Source organism: Garra rufa, chromosome 10 (genome assembly GCF_049309525.1).
Source record: "Garra rufa chromosome 10, GarRuf1.0, whole genome shotgun sequence".
NCBI lineage: Eukaryota > Metazoa > Chordata > Actinopteri > Cypriniformes > Cyprinidae > Garra > Garra rufa.
This window is the reverse complement of record NC_133370.1, coordinates 1,662,483-1,685,619: the sequence shown is the minus strand read 5'-3', so window position 1 is coordinate 1,685,619 and position 23,137 is coordinate 1,662,483. Positions and strand designations below refer to the sequence as shown.

Here is a 23,137-nt window from a genome sequence, read left to right as displayed (position 1 = left end):
ACATTTTATAGTATATTGAAATAAAAACTGTTGTTTTGAATTGCAATAATATTACTTTATTTTTCTACTTTGCTTTTCGAAGTATTTCAGACTTCCTCACTGAATTATAATAAGAGGAAAGACATATGCTATTTACCCTTCAAAATTACATTTTTCACAAGCTCAGAAACCTGTGCATTCAAAATATTCCTAAAAAGCATGATAGCTTTTAAAACTAAGGACTGATTATTACTAATATTCATCGAAATCCATTTAAAAACATGCACCCAATCTCAATAGTAGAACACAACTTCAAAGTAAATGTTCTTATTTAAATAAATGCTGTTCTGTTTAAGGGTTTAGTCAGCAAAGAATCCTGAAAAAAGTATCACAGCTTCCAAAAAAATATTAAGCAGCACAACTGTTTCCAACATTGATAATAAAAGTAGTAAATCAGTATATTAGAATGATTTCTGAGGGATTATGTGACACTTAAGACTGGAGTAACGGCTGGTGAAAATTCAGCATTGCATCACAGAAATAAATTACATTTTAAAGTATATTGAAATAAAAACTGTTGTTTTGAATTGCAATAATATTACTTTATTTTTCTACTTTCCTTTTTGAAGTATTTCAGACTTCCTCACTGAATTATAATAAGAGGAAAGACATATGCTATTTACTCTTCAAAATTACATTTTTCACAAGCTCAGAAACCTGTGCATTCAAAGTATTCCTAAAAAGCATGATAACTTTTAAAACTAAGGACTGATTATTACTCATTTTAATCGAAATACATTTAAAAACATGCACCCAGTCTCAATAGTAGAACACAACTTCAAAGTAAATGTTCTTATTTAAATAAATGCTGTTCTTTTTAAGGGTTTAGTCAGCAAAGAATTCTGAAAAAAGTATCACAGCTTCCAAAAAAATATTAAGCAGCACAACTGTTTCAAACATTGATAATAAAAGTAGTAAATCAGTATATTAGAATGATTTCTGAGGGATTATGTGACACTTAAGACTGGAGTAACGACTGGTGAAAATTCAGCATTGCATCACAGAAATAAATTACATTTTATAGTATATTGAAATAAAAACTGTTGTTTTGAATTGCAATAATATTACTTTATTTTTCTACTTTCCTTTTTGAAGTATTTCAGACTTCCTCACTGAATTATAATAAGAGGAAAGACGTAGCTTATTATGCTATTCACAAGCTCAGAAACCTGTGCATTTACAGTATTCCTAAAAAGCATGATAACTTTTAAAACTAAGGACTGATTATTGCTAATATTCACCGAAATCCATTTAAAAACATAAAACATGCACCCAATCTCTATAGTAGAACACAACTTCAAAGTTTAAAATCGCCTGAATTATGAAACTGCATAAAGCTCTGGGTTCACAACCACAGGAAACACAAAAAGCACAGCAGAAACGCAAGAAGGAAACGCAAAAACAGGACAACATCTAAGTGGAGAGCAAACGAGATGTCAACCTGACGAATGCATTTAAGCTTTCATTCACTGAAGCATGATATAATGTCTCATAAAGCCCTGCAGAGCTTCAACATCTCCATCAGACCTTAGTGCCAGCGCTGGGCTGGGTCGCGTGCCAGCGTTTCCTCTTCTTACTTAGTAAGTTTTGCACCCTTTGAAGGCCACACCCTCACACTTTACTTGCTCTTCATATTATTCCAGAAGAAACCTTGAAGATCGATTCGAATCCTGTTACGGTCTTGACATCTCAAACACCGTTGGAAGGTGTTCCATCCAAAGGAACCTTTGCATCACGTTCGTCAGTGTTTTTCAGCGAGTTTGTTCCTCTCTGGTGCTCTTGCGGAAATGACTGATCAGATCTGAAGGCCACGAGTGCTTTACGCTCACATCATCAAATAAACCCAGGCCTTTTTCGCTTTATGAGCCGATAACATCCTTCGAGCGTGCCATGTGGCATCTTAAAAACCAAACCTGAATGAAGAATTGAGACGAGAAACACACAGAAGAATAGAGAAAAGCCTCCAGTCCTTACCTTTCTCTCTGCACCGGCACAAGCTTCAGTGTAAAGTGCCTGTGACGCAAGAAACCACTAAACTTCCCTCAGTGACTTCCTGAGTCTCTTAGTTTCTGTCTTGATTCTCCATTTCTAATATACGCCTTTATCTCGACCTCTGCCTGCTGTCTGACTTCATCCATCTGGGTTACTGCTTCATATTAGAAACATCAGGCCAATATGCGACAGACAGATGGACATCAGGATAGAATTGAGATATACTATGATTATATGTGCATTTAGCAGATGCATTTTTTGCAAATGAGGAAAATCACATGCAGAATGTTATAAAGGCCAATCATATTCTTAGTAGACATATTAAAACATAAGCTACAGCTTGAACACTTACCATGGTATTTTCATGGTACTTCAAAGAACTGCATTGTCCTAACATGAAAAATGTTCAAGAAAACATGGCATTTCCATTGTATCTGTCCAAAAAACAGGAGTACTTTGGTATTTACTATTATTAATTTTGCATATATGCATTTAGTATTTGCTATTTTCTAAAGCATTTTGCAAATGAGGAAAATCACATGCAGATTGTTATAAATGCCAATCATACTCTTAGTAGACATATTAAAACATAAGCTACAGTATGAACACTTACCATGGTATTTTCATGGTACTCCAGGGTACTTCAAAGAACAGCATTGTCCTAACATGGTAATTGTTCAAGAAAACATGCCACTTCCATTGTATCTTGCCGAAAAACAAAGAAAAACAACAACTTTTTTTATCAGATCATGTCGCAAAAAGAACAAGAGTACTTTGATATTTACTATGATTACTTTTACATTTATGCATTTATCAAATTAGATTTGTCATAAAAGCCATAAAAAAGCAAAGAGCAAAATATGGTGGTTTTGAATGATTACCAAATTCACTTACCATGGTATTTTAACGGTATTCCAGGGTACTTCAAAAGAACAGCATTGGCATTTTCAATGTATCATGTGGTAAAACAAAACAAAAATGAGTGTTTCTATGGTACCATGTACAAAAAAAAAAATATATATATATACCATGGTACTGAATTGAATACCATATCCATATACTATGGTATTTTCATGGTATTCCATGGTAGTTTGGAGAATAGCATGGTAAATGTTCAAGAAATCATACCATTTCCTTTGTATCTTGCTGAAAAAACAAAGAAAAAAACACATGTGTTTCTATCATACTATGTCCAAAAAACAGAAGTACTTTGATATTTACTATAATTACTTTTACATACATGCATTTAGCAGATGCTATTTTCTAAAACATCTTGCAAATGAGGAAAATCACATGCAGTTTGTCATAAAGGCCAATCATACTCTTAGTAGACATATTAAAACATAAACTACAGCATGAACACTTACCGTGGTATTTTCATGGTACTCCAGGGTACTTCAAAAACACAGCATTGTTCTAACATGGTAAATGTTCAAGAAAACATGCCACTTCCATTGTGTCGTGATAACAAAAAAAAATAAGTAAACAAACAAAAACGTGTTTTTATCATACTATGTCCGAAAAAACTTTGATATTTACTGATTATTATTACATTTATCATATTAGATTTGTCATAAAAGCCATAAAAATATTAATGCATAAGATAGAGCAGAACATGGTGATTTTGAATGAAAATTCACTTACTATGGTATTTTCATGGTATCCCAGGATACTTTAAAGAACAGCATTGACCCAATGCATTACGTGATAAAACAAAACAAAAATGAGAGTTTCTATTGTACCATGTCCAAAAAAAAAAAAAAAAAAAAAAAAACCAATAGTACTTTTAACATATATGCCATGGTACTGAATGATTACCATATCCATATACTATGGTATACTATAGTTCAGAGAATAGTATGGTAAATGTCCAAGAAAACATGACATTTTCATTGTATCCTGTTGTAAAACAAAACAAAAAACAGTATTTCTATGGTACCATGTCCAAAAAACAATAGTAGGCCCTACTTTCAAATATACCATGGTACTGAATGACTACCATATCAATAAACCATGGTATTTCGAAGCATTCAAAGGTAATACAATGCTGTATACATCCAAAAACATGGTATGTTGAAATAATAACCCATTGTTTCACAAAAGGTGACAGTGCCATGATAGTCTGAAAAGATAAGTTTGCGTGTTATTGCAAAAATGTATTTGTGTAAGGTCACAGCTCTCATGTACTCTTCTTTGAACATGAAATAACTGTACATTGATAAAAACGTACCTCACATGAGCACATCTATGCTCAATAAAAGTGTTGTGGCATTGAGAGACCTCTTGGCTGATTGGCCTTTTCTCAATCTAGTATATTTACGGTATCGTGTCCGGAAGCGACTTTTTTTCTGGTGTTTTCCTTCCAACAGGAGGCGCTGTGCGGCCCAAAACCCCGATCCTCCATTGAGACGCATTCAAATCTGAGGACGTTTTTTTGTTTTAATGAAGATATTTGTACACTACAACGTATAAATAAATGTTATATATGTTGAAGTTAAAGACTGGAATTAGATGTACCAATTAAAATCAAACACAGCAATCTTTATTAGCTAGTTTTCTACCACAAGCGACTGAATGGTTAATGAAGACTTGTATCACGTGACCACGCTACTGACGCTTCCGGGGCGCTCTGCATGATATTTAAACATATATAAAACACCACAGACAGCTTACAAATGAATATACATTGAATTAAAAATATGTAAATAAAAATAAAAAAATATGTAAGAATTAAAATGATATATAAACCCGCTTAACCCCGCCCATTATATCATTGTCATGTAATTTTCGCAGCATTCTTTTAGTTTATTCGATTTATTTGATTAAATACGTGGATTTAAAACAGCTTAAAGAATACGAAGTTAAAATAAACAAATGGGTAATTTTATATATATATGTTTTTTTGTTGTTGTTTTTTTTCTTGGCCGCTAAACCCTGCCAATGCAGCCATTGTCATTTTATTTTCCCGTTTATTCTATCAGTTTATTCGGATTTCTTGAGGAAATTTCTAAATTTTAATCAGGTACCCGCGGTGATATACACAGTTTAAAAAAAAAAAAGAGTAATTAAAAAGCATAATTATTTCCCGGCCGCTAAACCCCGCCCATTCAGTCATCGTCTTTTCATTTTCACTGTCATACAATCAATTTATTCGGATTTTTAATCAAATATGATGATTTTAAACAGCTATCCGTTGTGATATACGCAATTGGAATAAAAAAAAAAAGAGTCATTAAAAAGCATAATTAATTCCTGGCCGCTAAACCCCGCCCATTCTGTCATCGTCATTTCATTTTCGCTGTCATTCAATCAATTTATTCGGATTTTAAAATCAAATATGTGTATTTTAAACGGCTATCCGTTGTGATATACGCAACTAGAATAAAATAAAAAAGAGTAATTAAAACGCATAATTATTTCCTGGCCGCTAAACCCCGCCCATTCTGTCATCGTCCTGTCATTCTCGCTGTCATTCTATCTTCCCATTTATTCGGTTTCTCTGAGGAAATATGTTGATTTTTACACCGCTGGACGCGTCGATCTAGTTCATTAGTGTGTATTTTCGAAATATATTCGGAATTAGACATTTTTCAATTTATAAAGCCAGTGATTTAGATCAGGGATCATGTCGTACTGCTCGTTCCAGGCGCAGCTCGTGTCCATCATGGACATTGTGGCCAAAGCGGCGGTAGCGGAAATCAACCGGCGAGTGGAGGAGAGCTGCGCGGTCATCCGACTGGAACTGAGCCGCAGCCGGAAGGACATCGATGCTCTCAAGAGGAAATGCGTGATTATGGACAGCGAGCTGAGGAGGGTCAGAGGACGGGGCAGGAGGAGAGGTCAGAGGTCACCATCAGTGCGCTAACACACAAGTACTATAGTAATACCATGGTATTTCCAAACGTACTGCAAAGAATAGCATCCTACTTCTGTTATGGCACCATAAGACAATGACTAGGACATAATCTATAGTAAGAATTGAATAAAAAATAATGTTATGTAAATAATTTTACATAAAAATGAAAACAGCAGGATTTCTGCTGGAGTTTGTAATCATTTTTAAACATTTCCAATGGATTCAAATGCAAACTGACAGATCTGCATCTACTAAAAGACATGAATTGAATGAATATGTTAGCAGATGTGTAATAGTGCATATGTTTGTTGTGTTTTAGTGTGGATGTGTGGAACATCAGAGCGCTTTCCTACACCGTTCAAGACGCAGAGAGATGCAGACACAGCTGCGGTCAGAGATCAGACCCACAACATCCAACAGGTGATGAACACAAACTCACACTGAGCTTCCTCAAAATAGTCCATTACCCCATAAATATATAAACATACACTATCAGTCAAAAGCTTTTGAACAGTGAGATTTTGCTTCTGCTCACCAAGGCTGCATTTATTTGATATGAAGCACAGCAAAAATCAGTAAAATTCTGAAATATTTTTACTATTTAAAAAAACTGCTTTGTAGTTGAATATATTTTAAAATGTAATTTATTTTTGTGATCAAAGCTGAATTTTCTGCATCATTACTTCAGGCTTCAGTGTCACATGATCCTTCAGAAATCAAGAATCAACATTTATTATTGTTGTTATCAACATTTAAAACAGTTGAGTACATTTTTTCAGGATTCTTTGATGAACAGAAAGATCCAAAGATCAGCATTTTTGAAATAAAAAGCTTTTGTACCTTTACCATTGTGACGCTATTCCTTTTAAAAGCTTCGAGTCAGTATCATTAAATTTTTTGTTTCGGGAAAGAAATTATAGAAAATAATACTTTTATTTAGCAAGGATGCTTTAAATTAATCATAGGTTATGATGCAAACATTTATAATATTACAAAAGATTTCTATTTAGATAAATGCTTTCTTTTGAACTTTCTATTCATCAAAGAAACCTGAAAAAATTCTACTCAGCTGTTTTCAACATAATAATAATAATACATGTTTTTTGTTTTGTTTTCTTGAGAAGCAAATCAGCATATTAGAATGATTTCTGAAGGATCAAGGGACACTGAAGAGTGGAGTAATGATGCTGAAAATGCAGCTTTGAAATCACAGGAATAAATTACATTTTAAAATATATTCAAATAGAAAACAGGTATTTGAAATAGCAAATATTTCAGAATTTAACTGTTTTTGCTGTACTTTGGATCAGATAAGTGTAGGCTCTGTGAAGAGACTTATTACAAAATATTAATAATCCTACTTTTCAAAAATATTTGACTGGTAGTGTATATATTACTTATTTGAATTTTTTTTAAGTTTGTATGTAAAAATAATAATTTCTAGTATGATTTCTAGAAATCTTTATGCTGTTATCATAAATGACTGGGAATGTCATGGAAGTAAAAGATACCAAAATATTTATTTTATTTTTATTCAAATTTGTTTTTATTTGTGTACTAATTTTTTTTTAAGCTTTAGTAATTTTGTGTATTTTTGTAATTTTTATTAGATTAATGCATTTATTTTTTAATATGCTTGTGTAGGTTTTTTTATATACATTTTTAGCTTTTAATATTGAAATTGAGAATTTAAAAAAATATATATATATACACTGTATGTATGTATGTATATATATATATATATATATATATATATATATATATATATATATATATTATAATAGTAATATGTTTTTCTTTAGCTAAAGATATTTGATTTGTTTGATTAATCTGAATGAATTGAAACACTGACTGTCGTTGTAGTCCGTCTGTTCACTAGAGGAGGAAATCAGCACTCCAGCGATCAAACAAGAGCGACAGGAACAGGAATCCAGCGGTCCAGGAGGTACGATCACATTTTACACTAGAAACCAAATCTTAAGAGAAGTCCAGTCCGACAGAACAAACACAGAGATACACTGACGCTCAAACACTCTTTAAGGCGAGACACTGCAGGTGAACAGAGCAAAAAAATCAACTAATAGTCATCACCTTACTTACCCAGTTAAATGATTGATTCCATTGATAGTTGCAAACATTTTTTGTATTACAAGTTTTTTTTAAATGTTAGGTTTAAATTTGCAAATGAGCCATTATTTAATGAAATATGCACTCATTTGCATACATTTCAAGTACAAAAATCTAAACACTGGATGAAGTCAGTTTGAAAATGATTGTTGAATTCTTTGACACATTAGAGTCAAATGTTTTTACAGAGGGGATTTTAGGCATCTCATTTCGTCACACCATAATTCTGAAAAAATGTAGAGAAATAAAAGGTTGTATAAAATCAAGCAAATTATATATGAACAAATCCCTCTGTAAAAACCTTCAGAATATAGACAGGAATAAAAATGTCAAGTTTGGTGTGTTTAAGTGCTACTGAAGTGGAGATTTATGGCTCAGTGTAGGAGAAAAAACTCATTTTGAGAAAACAGCCTTTAAAAAAATATAGATTGTAATAATATCTGACACAAATAGATAAAGTGCTATAAAAGAAACACTTAACAGTGTCTTTAGGGTGCTTTCTTTCCACTAGTCTGAAAAAACACTTTATGAAAAACCAAAAAGCCCAAAATCTCAAACTTGACAGGTGCATGAAAAAACAGTGTTTTGCCTGCAGTGTCTGCCCTTAAAGAAGTAGTTCACTTGCAGAACAAAATTTTACAGATAATGTACTCACCCCCTTGTCATCCAAGATGCTCATATCTTTCTTTCTTCAGTTGTGAGGAAACTGTTTTATGAGGAAAACATTTCAGGATTTCTCTCCATGTAATGGACTTCTATGGTGTCTCTGAGTTTGAACTTCCAAAATGCAGCTTTAAATGTCTATAAATGATCACAGGTGAGAAAAAAGGTCTTATCTAGCAAAACGATGAGTTATTTCTAAAAAAAAAAAAAAAAAAAAAAATTACAATTTATATACTTTTTAACCTCAAATGCTCAACTTGTCTAGCTAGGGAAGACGAGCGTTTGAGATTAAAAAGTATATAAGTTGTAAGTGTTTTTAGAAAATAACCGATCGTTTCGCTAGATAAGGCCCTTCTTCCTCGGCTGGGATCATTTAGAGTCCTTTAAAGCTGCATTTAGTCTGCATTTCGGAAGGCCCCATAGAAGTCCATTAAATGGAGAGAAATGCTGAAATGTTTTCCTCAAAAAACACCATTTCTTCACGACTGAAAAAAGAAAGAATCTTGGATGACAAGGGGGTGAGTACATTATCTGTCAATTCTTGTTGAAAGTGAGCTACTCCTTTAAGTGCAAGTAATTGCATTTAGTCCACTGGTGACTGTTTATAAAAATCTGCTAAAGTGTACGCTTTCTGCTTTTACACACAGGGAATCATCCCTTCGATCACGAGCAGCATGACATCCACCAGATCCAAACTCAGGAGAACCAAAAACCACTGTTAGAAGCTTCAGAGATCCAAAACACACATTTCACTCATGCACAGATGCTTTCAGAGCAAGAGAAATGTGATGAAGAGCATCTGAGCGGTTTGGGACTTCAGGTTAAAGCTGAGAAAGATGAGGAGGAAGCGAGAGTTCACCTGAGGTTTGCGCAGATGTGGACGGCGGTCCCCGAAACAAGCGCTGACATCCAGGTGGAAAACACAGAACGGACGTTTCCAGTGTCACAAAACACCATCTTCAGCGGCAATTTACATCCTGTAGAGACACAAATGGAGCTGTACGAGCCAGAACAGATCAATGCAAATGATCAGACGATGAGTGCGGTAGTCGACACGGTTCCGGCGTTCAGTCACGGGCCGCCCGCGAGCGTCCGCCGGCTCCGGACTCGCTGGCGCTCGAGTGCGAACGCGGAGAAGCGTTTCAGCTGCTCGTTCTGCGAGAAGAGCTTCAGTCGGTTCAGTCAGCTGAAGGAGCATCTGCGCAGCCACACTGGAGAGAAGCCCTTCGCCTGCGCTCAGTGCGGCCGCAGCTTCACCAAACACTGCAATCTGATCCGGCACGCCGTGGTGCACAGCGGAGAGAAGCCGTACCAGTGCGGCCAGTGCGGGAAACGCTTCACGCAGCGCTCCAGTCTCAAATCGCACCAGAGGACGCACTCTGGAGCATGGGATCATCACAGCTGACGAAGGCCTGACCGTCAGCATCACAGCTGCAAACACATCTGCTGAATTCAGTAGCTGTGCTTCCATTACCCTTTAAATTGCTGATGCAGAGGTGGGTAGAGTACCCAAAATCTGAACTCAAGTAAAAGTACAAGTACTTATGGAAATGTTTACTCAAGTATGAGTAAAAGTAACAATCTTAATAGTTACTTTAGTAAGAGTAAAAAAGTATCCGATGGAAAAAGTACTCAAGTAGCTAGTTACTTCTGATCTGATTGATATGAAATAGCCCCCAAATAAAAGACAGATAGGTAAAATCAGATAGGAGTCTAATCAAAAATGTTTTTAATACACAAATATAAACAAATATCAAGGAAGTAATTTTATTTCATTATATTTATTTAATTTAGTGTATCTGCAGAATTTTTAAATATTGATTTAAAGCAATTCATGACCATTTTTAAGATCTGCAAAAGTAAAATAAACAGTAATGGGATTGGACAATGTAAAGTAGAATATTAAGCCATAAAATGGCATGATTTAAAATTCAGATGCAGTTTCACACGAAAACAAAATATGTTACACTATGACATTTCATCCTGTATAACATTAAAAGGGATAAATTGAGTATATAATTTATTATATTTATTTAAAACATAAATATTACTGTACTTGTTTAGATTTTTAGAAGGCACCTTAACTTTTTACATTTACAACTCTGTATTTGCTGCATACAAACATGGGTCGATAATTGCAATCATGACCATAAACAGCTGAAAAAATTTATTGGGAACGAAAAATTCATTCTCTGTCACGAGGGGGCGCTATAGGAGCGCTGAAATATTACGGTTTCCATAGTAACAGCTGTACACACAGCAGTATTAAGGCAGTTTTATCAAACATGAAATGAAAATTCCAACGACACGTTTCTGAGGACAGTAACGGAGGAACGCCATCAAATGTAGCGGAGTAAAAGTAAAGTGTTTTTCACTATAAATGTACTTGAGTAAGAGTAAAAGTACCTATCTTTAAATATACTCTAAAAGTACTAGTCACCCCAAAAATTTACTCAAGTAAATGTAACGAAGTAAATGTAATTCGTTACTACCCACCTCTGATCAGATGCCCATTTTCCACAAGTTCATATGATTCTTTAGGGTCTTAATGAAAAGTCTATAATATGCTTTGGTTAAAAATTCTCAATAGTAGTGTAAAAAAACACAATCAGTCAAAATCAGCTCTGCAAAATATCTGCTCATTTTATCGCATGGGCCCTTTAAATGCAAATGAGCTCTGCTTGCTCCGCCCCTCTCTGCTGTGGGATTATGAGATGTAATGTTTACTTTTAGCTGTGTTTATCGACGAAACTTACCAACAAGCACATTAAGAAAGGCCGTTTGCAAAGATGCATAAAAACCCCTTCTACTCACTCCTGCTGTGGGTAAAGCTGCATCAGGAACGATTCACACAAACATAGACACTCATGTAGATCGGGATCGGTGCTTTCCTTTTTAAAAAACAAAAGTAACGTTATCCTCTGCCTCTTTAAAGGCTCAGATGTCGTGTGTAAATGGCTACTGCTATGTTTTTTATTACATCCAACAACAGAACACCTCAATTGCTTACTTTTTAAAAAGGAAAGCACCGATCCCGAACTACATATGCATCTATGTTTATGTGAATCGTTCCTGATGCAGCTTCACCCACAGCAGAAGTGAGTAGAAGGGGTTTTTATGCATCTTTGCAAACGGCCTTTCTTAATAATGTGCTTATTGGCAAGTTTCGCAGCTAAACATGGCTAAATGCGGCTAAAGTAAACATTACGGCTCATAATCCCACAGCAGCAGGGATGTGATTTTTCCGGATTAATCCGGAATTCCGGATTTTTCGCCCTGAAAATGTGACCTATGTTCGCAAATGGCGGATGGCTAAGTATGATTCCGGACCGCAAGATGCGTCCATGCGGACCGTGAAAGCTTTTGACATAATAATAATTTTTAAAAAAATGCCAAACGCTATTTCTAATAAATAAATTTATATCAAGCACACTACGGTCAGCGTTTGGGTGCAATCTGTGCAGTGAGGAGAGCAGAGATCGGCAGACAGATGTAGCTTTCAGTGAGTGAAAAACGTTGATGGAAAATGCATTATTTTGGGGTTACGTCGCAAAATATTGTAAATATATCTTTTTATACTGTATTTTTATACATATTTATATTTTAAACCACGACGGTGAGCCAATGGATATCACACAAGCAACGTGAAAACTGCATATTTTAAAGTGAAAGTAAAAACAGCGCTTTCAGCATCTAATGTGCACATTCTCTAAGAGACAATGATAGACGAATATACTTCATATGCTGATATTAATTTACTCCCCTAATATTTCTCTTCTGCAAAATAAAAAGAAACGTATTTTGTGTAGGCTTTTGAAAGTCAGTTCTTGAAATAAAGCTCTTCATTTATTGATGACTAGTGTTATTAGGGGTTAAGAAAGACTTAATTATTTCAGGTGGTCTTAAATGTGGGGACTAAAAGGCAAGAATTGTGATGGAACTTTATAAGGTTATCCGTTGAATAAATATGAGCGCTGCTCCATGGTTTTAAGCACCAAACACGTAGAGTTGTAAATGTTATCTGATGGATCGACAAGATCATGTGTTATACAAATTTAAACAATTAAGGCAATAAAATATATGTTAATTAATATAATACTTCATTGACAATAATTGTTTAAATTAATATAAGAATTTATAAATCTGCGATTTGTGAAATCTGCATCTCAATTGTAAATCATGCTTTTTACATTCATTTTAATAATTTATTCATTAAATTTTGTTCAGGTCTTTAAAAAAGTATTTAAATGTGTAGAATTTAAGATAAAATATGCTGCAGATACCCTGGTCTCGTGAAAAAAAAAAAAAAAAACATAAATAGTTTTTTATATATAATTGTCTGGACCTCTGCTGCTGCGTAGGGTTCATTACTGGACCTTGAGCCGTTTTAGTTGAAGACCCCTGGATTAGATGATCGATTTTGAGTGATTTTCTACTATGGCAGGTTGTTTAAGCTGCATTAACATTAACTTACTTGTATTTGCTAGCTAGGGGGGTATCTTAGTATATTTTCCTGCTTTTTTTGTCCTTAGCCAATCACATGCCTGACAGCAGAGAGGGGCGGGGCTTTGTTTAAAGGGACCATGCAATAAAATGAGTTGAGTTTTGGCAAAACTGATTTCTCTCCATATAATGGACTTCTATGGTGCCCTGAGTTTGAGCTTCCAAAATACAGTTTAAATGCAGCTTCAAATGGCTCTAAATGATCCCAGCTGAGGAAGAACGGTCTTATCTAGTGAAACTATTGGTTATTTTCTAAAAACATTTACAACTTACATACTTTTTATCTCAAACGCTCGTCTTGCCGAGCTAGACAAGACAAGCATTTGAACTTAAGTAAATCAGTTGTATTTTTTTTTTAGAAAATAACCCATCATTTTGCTAGATAAGACCCTTCTTTCCTCGGCTGTGATTGTTTAGAGCCCTTTGAAGCTGTATTTTGGAAGTTCAAACTCGGGGGCACCATAGAAGTCCATTATATGGACATTTTACATTCCGTTAAATATAGCCAAAATCCATCAAAAATCCTTATCGCTAGAGGAAAAACACATTTCAGTCGCATAACATGGGTTAATGGAAATGCTGTCATTTCACAATGATGTTTTTAATGACATTTATAAAATATTGCGCAAATCTGTAATGGAAACGCAGCTACTGCAAAACACAGAGAGGATTACATTTGGAACTTTTTTGTTATGTTCACATGTTGCAATTTTTAGATGTACTTTTTACACTTTCAAATTGTATTTTCATATTTTGTTTTTAGATCGTATCACAGTTTTGTGCAGTTTGTTAATTTATGATTTTATCTGCATGAGTGAATAAAACTAATGCCAAGAAGTGGTTTAACTGTTATGGTTTGTTCTTCTCCGGACTGTTAGACAGGGTTCGCATAAGGTGCTTAAAGTGCTTGAATTTGACTTTTTGAAATTTAAGGCATGGAAAACCCTTGAAAAAAAGCTACATTCCTATAGAGATATTTGAAAAGTGCTTGAATTATTGAATGACAATAAGTATTAAGTAATAAGTATTTAATAATAAATTCATTCATTCATTTGTTCTCAATGTAACAATGACAGCTGAAATTTGACTGGTGGTTTTCTACGTCGATTTTTAAAATTTCTTTTGCATCAGATCCTAACTTCATTGCATGTTCACAAATCATTTGATTCAGTTCCAGATTTCAAATCGCATATCACAAATCATTTGATTCAGATCGGGACTCGGAGCGGGTTTGTGAATCATTTGATTTAGATTCGTGAATCATTTCGCAAACTTAATGATTCGCAATCTGCGAATCATTTGATTTAGATCCGGACTTTGGAGCTGTTCGCAAATCTTTTGCATCAGATCCTGACTTCATTGCATGTTCGCAAATCATTTGATTCCGTTACGGATTTCAAATCATGAACGGGTATCGCGAATCATTTGATTTAGATTTCTGGTTGTGATTCATTTCATGAATTGAATGATTTGCGACCCACATCTTCGAGTCCCGTTCTGAAATTATCGTTTGCAAATCACTATTTAGATCGGGACTTCGGAGCGCATTGTAAAGTATTTGATTCAGTTTCGAATTTCAAATCGTGTAAATTTAGATCTGGACTTCGGAGTTCACAAATCTTTTGGTTCAGGTCAGAACTTCGGTGCATGTTCACGAATCATTTGATTCAGTTCCAGATTTCAAATCGCATATCACAAATCATTTGATTCAGATCGGGACTTCGGGGTTTGCAAATCATTTGGTTTAGATTGCGGGTTCGTGAATCATTTCATACATTAATTGATTCGTGATCCACGTTTCGAGTCCTGTTCTGAAATATTGGTTCCCGATATTTAGATCGGGACTTGGAGCGAATATTGTAAATTATTCTGTTTCGGATTTCAGGTCGGGAGTTTGGAGTTCACAAATCTTTTGGTTCAGGTCGGAACTTCAATGCATGTTCGTGAACCATTTGATTCAGTCTCGGATTTCAAATCACATATTGCAAATAGTTTGATTTAGATTGCGGATTCATGAATCATTTTGCAAATTGAATGAGACTTCGGTGCATGTTCGGGACTTTTTCTGGATTTTCTTTTATTAAACACAAACCCTTAAAAACATCAAATCAGTTATAAAAAACAAAACTAAGAAAAAAAGAAAGAAAGTATCACAAACATTAGCCTATATATATATTTTTTTTTTTACATCTAGCCTATAATTACATAGCGATTAAACATTAAAACAAAATAAAACTCAAATAATTTTTATTTTCAAATTTCCATTTTTATGGGCATTTCTTGAACATGTTTTTGACCTTTACCATCATATATTACAATAAATAAATTACATATATTTCATTTTTACAAAAATAATTAGTTTAATTTATTCATATTAACTTATAATAACTAAATAATAAAGAAATATGTAATAAATATATTTATAAAAATAATTACAAATCTGTCTATCGTTTTTCAATAAATAGTTAACGATTTTAAGGTTTGATTGTTTTGTTTTTAGATTTTGAGGACCACTAAATAGTAGCCGAACTGTTTGCTGGCGGCGCTCTTCTTCTCCTGTATTTACGGTCGCTGCTGCTGCTGCTGGAGGCGGAAGTGTTCTTGTCCGCAGTTTCTGACATTACAGGAGTATATTGATCCAGACTGTGAATGAGCGATGATCTGAAGGCTTTCAGAAGGGAAGATGTCGAGCAGCAGTGCCGTGTTTGAGAGCAGACTGAAGTCTGTGCTGGAGTCCGCGGTGTCGGAGATCCTGCAGCTCCACGAGGACGGACTGATGCTCATGCGCCTCCAGATCCGACAGAGAGACGCGGAGATCGGCGCGATGAAGAGCAGAGTCTCGGCGCTGGAGGAACTCTTACAGCGGGTCACCGCAGCCAACAGCAGGGGTACAGTTCACATCATCTCACTCATAATGGCTGAACTGATCAATAGCCTACTGTTAGTAGCCCATGCAAAAACCAACTAAACCAGTTAAACCAGCAGCACTCATGAACCAGTTACATTGAGGTATTTTTGGTTTTCTACTGCTGCTGAATGACTTGCCTCTGATTTCATATTTTACATTATTTTATTTTTTGTCAAAAGCTTAATTGTAATAAATAAAAAAACAGTGCGGTCCAATAAATTAATCGCGATTATTCGCATCCAAAATAAAAGTTTGTTTACATAATATATGCGCATGTGCCATGTATATATCAATACACAAACCTACATCTATACATTTAAGATTATTCATTTTTACATTTATTTATTTTATATATACACATGTGTGTATATTTATATATACAAATAAATATACACAGCACATGCACCTTATGGAAACACAAACTTTCATTTTGTATGCGAGGAACTAACTTTCTGGGAACGTTATGTTAATTAATGTTAGACTAACGTTCTGGGAACCAAAAACTAACGTTCTGGGAACTAAAATCTAATGATCTGGAAACAACATATTAATGTTAGGAGAATTTTAGAATAACATTTTAAAAACTTTATGGGAACCAAAAACTAATGTTCTCAGAATGTTAGATTAACATTCTGGGAACATTCTACAAACCAGAAATGTTCTGGGAATGTTCTAATGTTAGGGGAATGTTAAAATAACGTTTAAAAACCAAAAACTAACTTTCTGGGAACCAAAATATGAGCGTTCTGGGAATGTTAGATTAACGTTCTGGGAGCATTCTACGAATCAAAAACTAACATTCTGGGGCCATTATAACACTGAAATAACGTTCTAAAAAACAAAAACTAACTTTCTAGGAACTAAAATCTACTGTTCTGGGAACCAAAAACTAACATTCTGAGAACGTTAAATTAACATTCTGGGAATGTTCTACAAACCAAAAACACTCTGGGAACGTTATATCGTTAAGGGGATGTTAAAATAATGTTTTAAAAAACGAACTTTCTGAGAACCAAAAACAAACGCTCTGGGAATGTTAGATTAACGTTCTGTGAACATTTTACAAACCAAAAACTAACGTTCTAGGAATGTTAGATTAAAGTTCTGGGAACATTCTACAAACCAAAAAGCCAACCTTCTGAGAACGTCATATTAACGTTATGCGAATGTTACAATAACGTTCTAAAAACCAAAAGCTAACTTTCTGGGAACCAAAAACTACAGTTCTGGGAACGTTTAACAAACCAAAAACTAACATTCAGGGAACATTAAGAAAGCTTTCATGGCTGACCAAAAACCAACCAATTAAAAATAACATTCTGGTTTGTTTGGTGTCACAAGTGACGACATTCACATTACTAAAGAAAAAGAAAATGCCCTGGCATTTGCAACACTAATAGCTAGAAGAAGAATTCTTTTAGAATGGAAATCACCAATGGCACCTAAACTGTCACTATGGCTTAGTGATATAATGTCATTTCTAAAAACCGAAAAAATAAAATATTTTCTCAAAGGATCAACTAGAACATTCTACAAAACATGGGATTCTTTAATAATTATTTATATTGAGAAGAATGTACTCCTCCAACTTTGAGTCCCCATCCTCATCCCCAAAACAGTTCTGTATCTGATTTTCTTTTTGGTGTGTAATATATATATATATATATATATATATATATATAATTTTTTTTTATTTTTTATTTTTTGTTTATTATTTCATTTATTTATTAATTTTTTTTCCTTTTTGTTTTGTTTTGTTCAGTTCTCTGTTGGAATTTATTTTGTGGGTAAAAAACGAAAAATGAATGCCTTGGAGAGTATGTCTAATACTGAATGCTTTCAATGTACCTTGTTCTGATAAAAATATAATAATAAAAAAAAAAAACATTCTGGGAATATTCTAGGATAAAAAATAAATAAAAATTGCAGTAACACAATAAGGTGGTTTCATTTTTTTTCAGTGTGTTTTCTGCTTTTTCTGCAGGGCGTCTCGTTCATAAACCTACTTTCAATCTTCATCATAATAAAAATCTACACACCAACCAGACAAACACAGATCCAGAGCATCATTCCAGTAAAGAAGCTCACACACAGATCATCTGCGCAGACAGAGAGGATGAGCAGCTCGCCGAAGACCTGGACGCTCCTCACAGCGAGGAAGACCTCAGTGGACTCCTGGAGTTAGAGATGAAGCAGAGCTTCCCATCCGAAATCACAGATCTGGACTTGCAGGAAAACGCTGTCATTAATGCGCAGCCAACAGCAGATCTGCGCTGCTCGCAGACGCCTGCAAACGCAGACGCATGCGCATTCGCATCTGCAGAAAGCGGCCCGTCCGTCCCAGCTAGACAAACTTTAAACAGCCTCAGCTTTGAGTCTGTGAACCACAACTCATGGACAAACAGAACAGAACCAGACTTCATCCGAACATCTCCAGATGAGAATCCGAACCGCGGTTGCGCAGACAGACGCGCATTCGCAGGGACGGAAGCAGCGGCGGCACACCGGAGAGAATCTGTGCATGAGAAGTGGTTCATCTGCTCGTTCTGCGGGAAGAGTTTCGACCGCTTCAGTCACCTGCAGATGCACCAGCGCATTCACACCGGAGAGAAACCCTTCCGCTGCGCAACCTGCGGCAAGAACTTCTCGCAGCAGAGCAACCTGCGCACGCACCAGAAGATACACCGCAAGACACGCACGCACACGTGAACACTAGGATGCACCGAGTTTACACAACTGCTTGGAAGAGATTCAAGCCGTCGGTATCGGCAGACGTCATTCTGAACAATCAGCCGAGATTTCTAGTGAAACATACCGTTGTGCCTTTCTGTATTTTCATTCACATTAACATTTATTAAATCTCTTCACAGATCAATCAGCTTGTTTTCTTTGAAGAAACTCTTGGAGAAAACACATCTACTTCAGGTTTGGACGTTAACACTAGTTAGTGAAGTAAAAAACACCTACTAGTGACCTACAGCACATTTACACAACATTTACAAATAGTGCAATACTGTTAAAAACATACAGTGTTGGAGTTTACAAAAACTAATTTTCTAGAATCCAAAATCAAATGTTCTGAAAATGTTATATTAACGTTAGGGCAATATTAGAATAACATTCTTAAAAAAACAAAACCTAATATTCTGGGAATGTTAGAATGTTCTTAAAACCAAAAACCAACATTCTGGGAACGTTAGATTAACGTTCTAAAAAAAAAAAAAAAAAAAACGAATTCTGGGAATGTTATATTAAGATTAGGGGAATGTTAAATAGCATTTTAAAAACTAACCTTCTCGAATGTTCTGAAAATGTTATATTAAAGTTAGGGGAATGTTAGAATAACATTCTAAAAACCAACATTCTGGGAATGTTAGATTAACGTTCTGGAAACGTTCAGCAAACCAAAAACTAGCGTTCAGGGAACGTTTATTCACATGAACATTAAATCTCTTAACAGATCAATCATCTTTTCTTTGAATAAGAAATTAGAAAATATTTTACAAATAGTGCAATACTGTAAAAACATACAATGTTGGAGTTTTTGTAAAGTAAATATAATTCGGTGGAATACGTTTGATTTTTTTCATGTTTTTGAAAGAGTCTCTTGTGCTCACCAAGGCTGAACGTTATATTAACATTAGGGGAATGTTAGAATAATGTTTTGCAAACCAAAAACGAACTTTCTGGGATCCAAAATCGAATGTTCTGAAAATGTTATATTAACGTTAGGGGAATATTGGAATAACGTTCTAAAAACCAAAAACTAACTTTCTGGGAATGTTAGATTAACGTTCTGGGAACGTGCAGCAAACCAAAACTAGCGTTCAGGCAATGGTGCATTCACATTTATGAAATCTCTTCACAGAGAAATCATCTTTTCTTTGAATAAACACTAGGGAAAACACATCTACTTCAGGTTTGGACGTTAACACTAGTTAGTGAAGTAAAAAACACCTACTAGTGACCTACAGCACATTTACACAACACTTACAAATAGTGCAATACTGTAAAAGCATACAGTGTTGGAGTTTTCAAAAACTAACTTTCTGGGATCCAAAATCGAATGTTCTGAAAATGTTATATTAACGTTAGGGGAATATTAGAATAACATTCTTAAAAAAACAAAACCTAATATTCTGGGAATGTTAGAATGTTCTTAAAACCAAAAACCAACATTCTGGGAACGTTAGATTAACGTTCTAAAAAAAAAAAAAACGAATTCTGGGAATGTTATATTAAGATTAGGGGAATGTTAAATAGCATTTTAAAAACTAACCTTCTCGAATGTTCTGAAAATGTTATATTAAAGTTAGGGGAATGTTAGAATAACATTCTAAAAACCAACATTCTGGGAATGTTAGATTAACGTTCTGGAAACGTTCAGCAAACCAAAAACTAGCGTTCAGGGAACGTTTATTCACATGAACATTAAATCTCTTAACAGATCAATCATCTTTTCTTTGAATAAGAAATTAGAAAATATTTTACAAATAGTGCAATACTGTAAAAACATACAATGTTGGAGTTTTTGTAAAGTAAATATAATTCGGTGGAATACGTTTGATTTTTTTCATGTTTTTGAAAGAGTCTCTTGTGCTCACCAAGGCTGAACGTTATATTAACATTAGGGGAATGTTAGAATAATGTTTTGCAAACCAAAAACGAACTTTCTGGGATCCAAAATCGAATGTTCTGAAAATGTTATATTAACGTTAGGGGAATATTGGAATAACGTTCTAAAAACCAAAAACTAACTTTCTGGGAATGTTAGATTAACGTTCTGGGAACGTGCAGCAAACCAAAACTAGCGTTCAGGCAATGGTGCATTCACATTTATGAAATCTCTTCACAGAGAAATCATCTTTTCTTTGAATAAACACTAGGGAAAACACATCTACTTCAGGTTTGGACGTTAACACTAGTTAGTGAAGTAAAAAACACCTACTAGTGACCTACAGCACATTTACACAACACTTACAAATAGTGCAATACTGTAAAAGCATACAGTGTTGGAGTTTTCAAAAACTAACTTTCTGGGATCCAAAATCGAATGTTCTGAAAATGTTATATTAACGTTAGGGGAATATTAGAATAACATTCTTAAAAAAACAAAACCTAATATTCTGGGAATGTTAGAATGTTCTTAAAACCAAAAACCAACATTCTGGGAACGTTAGATTAACGTTCTAAAAAAAAAAAAAACGAATTCTGGGAATGTTATATTAAGATTAGGGGAATGTTAAATAGCATTTTAAAAACTAACCTTCTCGAATGTTCTGAAAATGTTATATTAAAGTTAGGGGAATGTTAGAATAACATTCTAAAAACCAACATTCTGGGAATGTTAGATTAACGTTCTGGAAACGTTCAGCAAACCAAAAACTAGCGTTCAGGGAACGTTTATTCACATGAACATTAAATCTCTTAACAGATCAATCATCTTTTCTTTGAATAAGAAATTAGAAAATATTTTACAAATAGTGCAATACTGTAAAAACATACAATGTTGGAGTTTTTGTAAAGTAAATATAATTCGGTGGAATACGTTTGATTTTTTTCATGTTTTTGAAAGAGTCTCTTGTGCTCACCAAGGCTGAACGTTATATTAACATTAGGGGAATGTTAGAATAATGTTTTGCAAACCAAAAACGAACTTTCTGGGATCCAAAATCGAATGTTCTGAAAATGTTATATTAACGTTAGGGGAATATTGGAATAACGTTCTAAAAACCAAAAACTAACTTTCTGGGAATGTTAGATTAACGTTCTGGGAACGTTCAGCAAACCAAAACTAGCGTTCAGGCAATGGTGCATTCACATTTATGAAATCTCTTCACAGAGAAATCATCTTCTTTTCTTTGAATAAACACTAGGGAAAACACATCTACTTCAGGTTTGGACGTTAACACTAGTTAGTGAAGTAAAAAACACCTACTAGTGACCTACAGCACATTTACACAACACTTACAAATAGTGCAATACTGTAAAAGCATACAGTGTTGGAGTTTTCAAAAACGAACTTTCTGGGATCCAAAATCGAATGTTCTGAAAATGTTATATTAACGTTAGGGGAATATTAGAATAACATTCTTAAAAAAACAAAACCTAATATTCTGGGAATGTTAGAATGTTCTTAAAACCAAAAACCAACATTCTGGGAACGTTAGATTAACGTTCTAAAAAAAAAAAAAAAAAAAAACGAATTCTGGGAATGTTATATTAAGATTAGGGGAATGTTAAATAGCATTTTAAAAACCAAAAACTAACCTTCTCGAATGTTCTGAAAATGTTATATTAAAGTTAGGGGAATGTTAGAATAACATTCCAAAAACCAACATTCTGGGAATGTTAGATTAACGTTCTGGAAACGTTCAGCAAACCAAAAACTAGCGTTCAGGGAACGTTTATTCACATGAACATTTATTAAATCTCTTCACAGATCAATCATCTTTTCTTTGAATAAACACTTAGAAAACACATCTACTACAGCTTTGGACGTTAACACTAGTTAGTGAAGTAAAAAACACCTACTAGTCACCTACAGCACATTTACACAACATTTACAAATAGTGCAATACTGTAAAAACATACAGTGTTGGAGTTTTTGTACAGTAAATATAATTGTAGAGAAGAAACCTGTTAATCAGGTTGAAATTAATTTAAAACTGTGACTGGTGGAAGATGTTCTTCTAAAGGAATAATGTCATATACCTAAAACTGATTTCAAATACAAATATTTTATATAGCATTTATATATATATATATATATATATAAACATTTTTATATCAGATACTCTGTCACAAGTTTGGAATAAGTATGACTTTCATGTTTTTGAAAGTCTCTTCTGCTCACCAAGACTGCTTTTATCTAGTCAAAAGTACGGTAAAAATGTGAAACAATATTACAATTTAAAATAGCCATTTTCTATGTGAATATCTGTGAACATGTCATTTATTTCTGTGATCAAAGCTGAATTTTCAGCAACACTACTCCAGTCACTTTAGAAATCATTTTTTGCTATTTAAGAAACATTATCAATGATGAA

At 34.2% G+C, this 23,137-nt stretch overlaps 2 protein-coding genes across 2 annotated transcripts; both read left to right on the top strand.

The window, feature by feature from the left end:
- Positions 1 to 5,656: 5,656 nt before the first annotated feature.
- Positions 5,657 to 10,159, top strand: LOC141343745 (uncharacterized). The gene is made up of 4 exons (XM_073848381.1): positions 5,657 to 5,870; positions 6,207 to 6,307; positions 7,751 to 7,832; positions 9,325 to 10,159. Exons 1-4 carry the CDS (start codon positions 5,657 to 5,659, stop codon positions 10,080 to 10,082), a joined length of 1,155 nt encoding a protein of 384 aa, XP_073704482.1. The 3' UTR covers positions 10,083 to 10,159.
- A 5,427-nt stretch (positions 10,160 to 15,586) lies between these two features.
- Positions 15,587 to 18,837, top strand: LOC141343742 (uncharacterized). Its single transcript, XM_073848378.1, has 2 exons — positions 15,587 to 16,068; positions 18,073 to 18,837. The coding sequence occupies exons 1-2, from the start codon at positions 15,864 to 15,866 to the stop codon at positions 18,795 to 18,797; spliced, it is 930 nt and encodes a 309-aa protein (XP_073704479.1). The 5' UTR covers positions 15,587 to 15,863; the 3' UTR covers positions 18,798 to 18,837.
- The last annotated feature ends 4,300 nt before the right edge of the window (positions 18,838 to 23,137 follow it).

Coding starts and splice junctions, on each gene's coding strand:
- LOC141343745 (XM_073848381.1), top strand. CDS start 5,657: ATGTCGTACTGCTCGTTCCAGGCGCAGCTCGTGTCCATCATGGACATT. Junction 5,871..6,206: donor AGGACGGGGCAGGAGGAGAG/GTCAGAGGTCAC, acceptor GTTGTGTTTTAG/TGTGGATGTGTGGAACATCA. Junction 6,308..7,750: donor AGACCCACAACATCCAACAG/GTGATGAACACA, acceptor CTGTCGTTGTAG/TCCGTCTGTTCACTAGAGGA.
- LOC141343742 (XM_073848378.1), top strand. CDS start 15,864: ATGTCGAGCAGCAGTGCCGTGTTTGAGAGCAGACTGAAGTCTGTGCTG. Junction 16,069..18,072: donor CACCGCAGCCAACAGCAGGG/GTACAGTTCACA, acceptor CTTTTTCTGCAG/GGCGTCTCGTTCATAAACCT.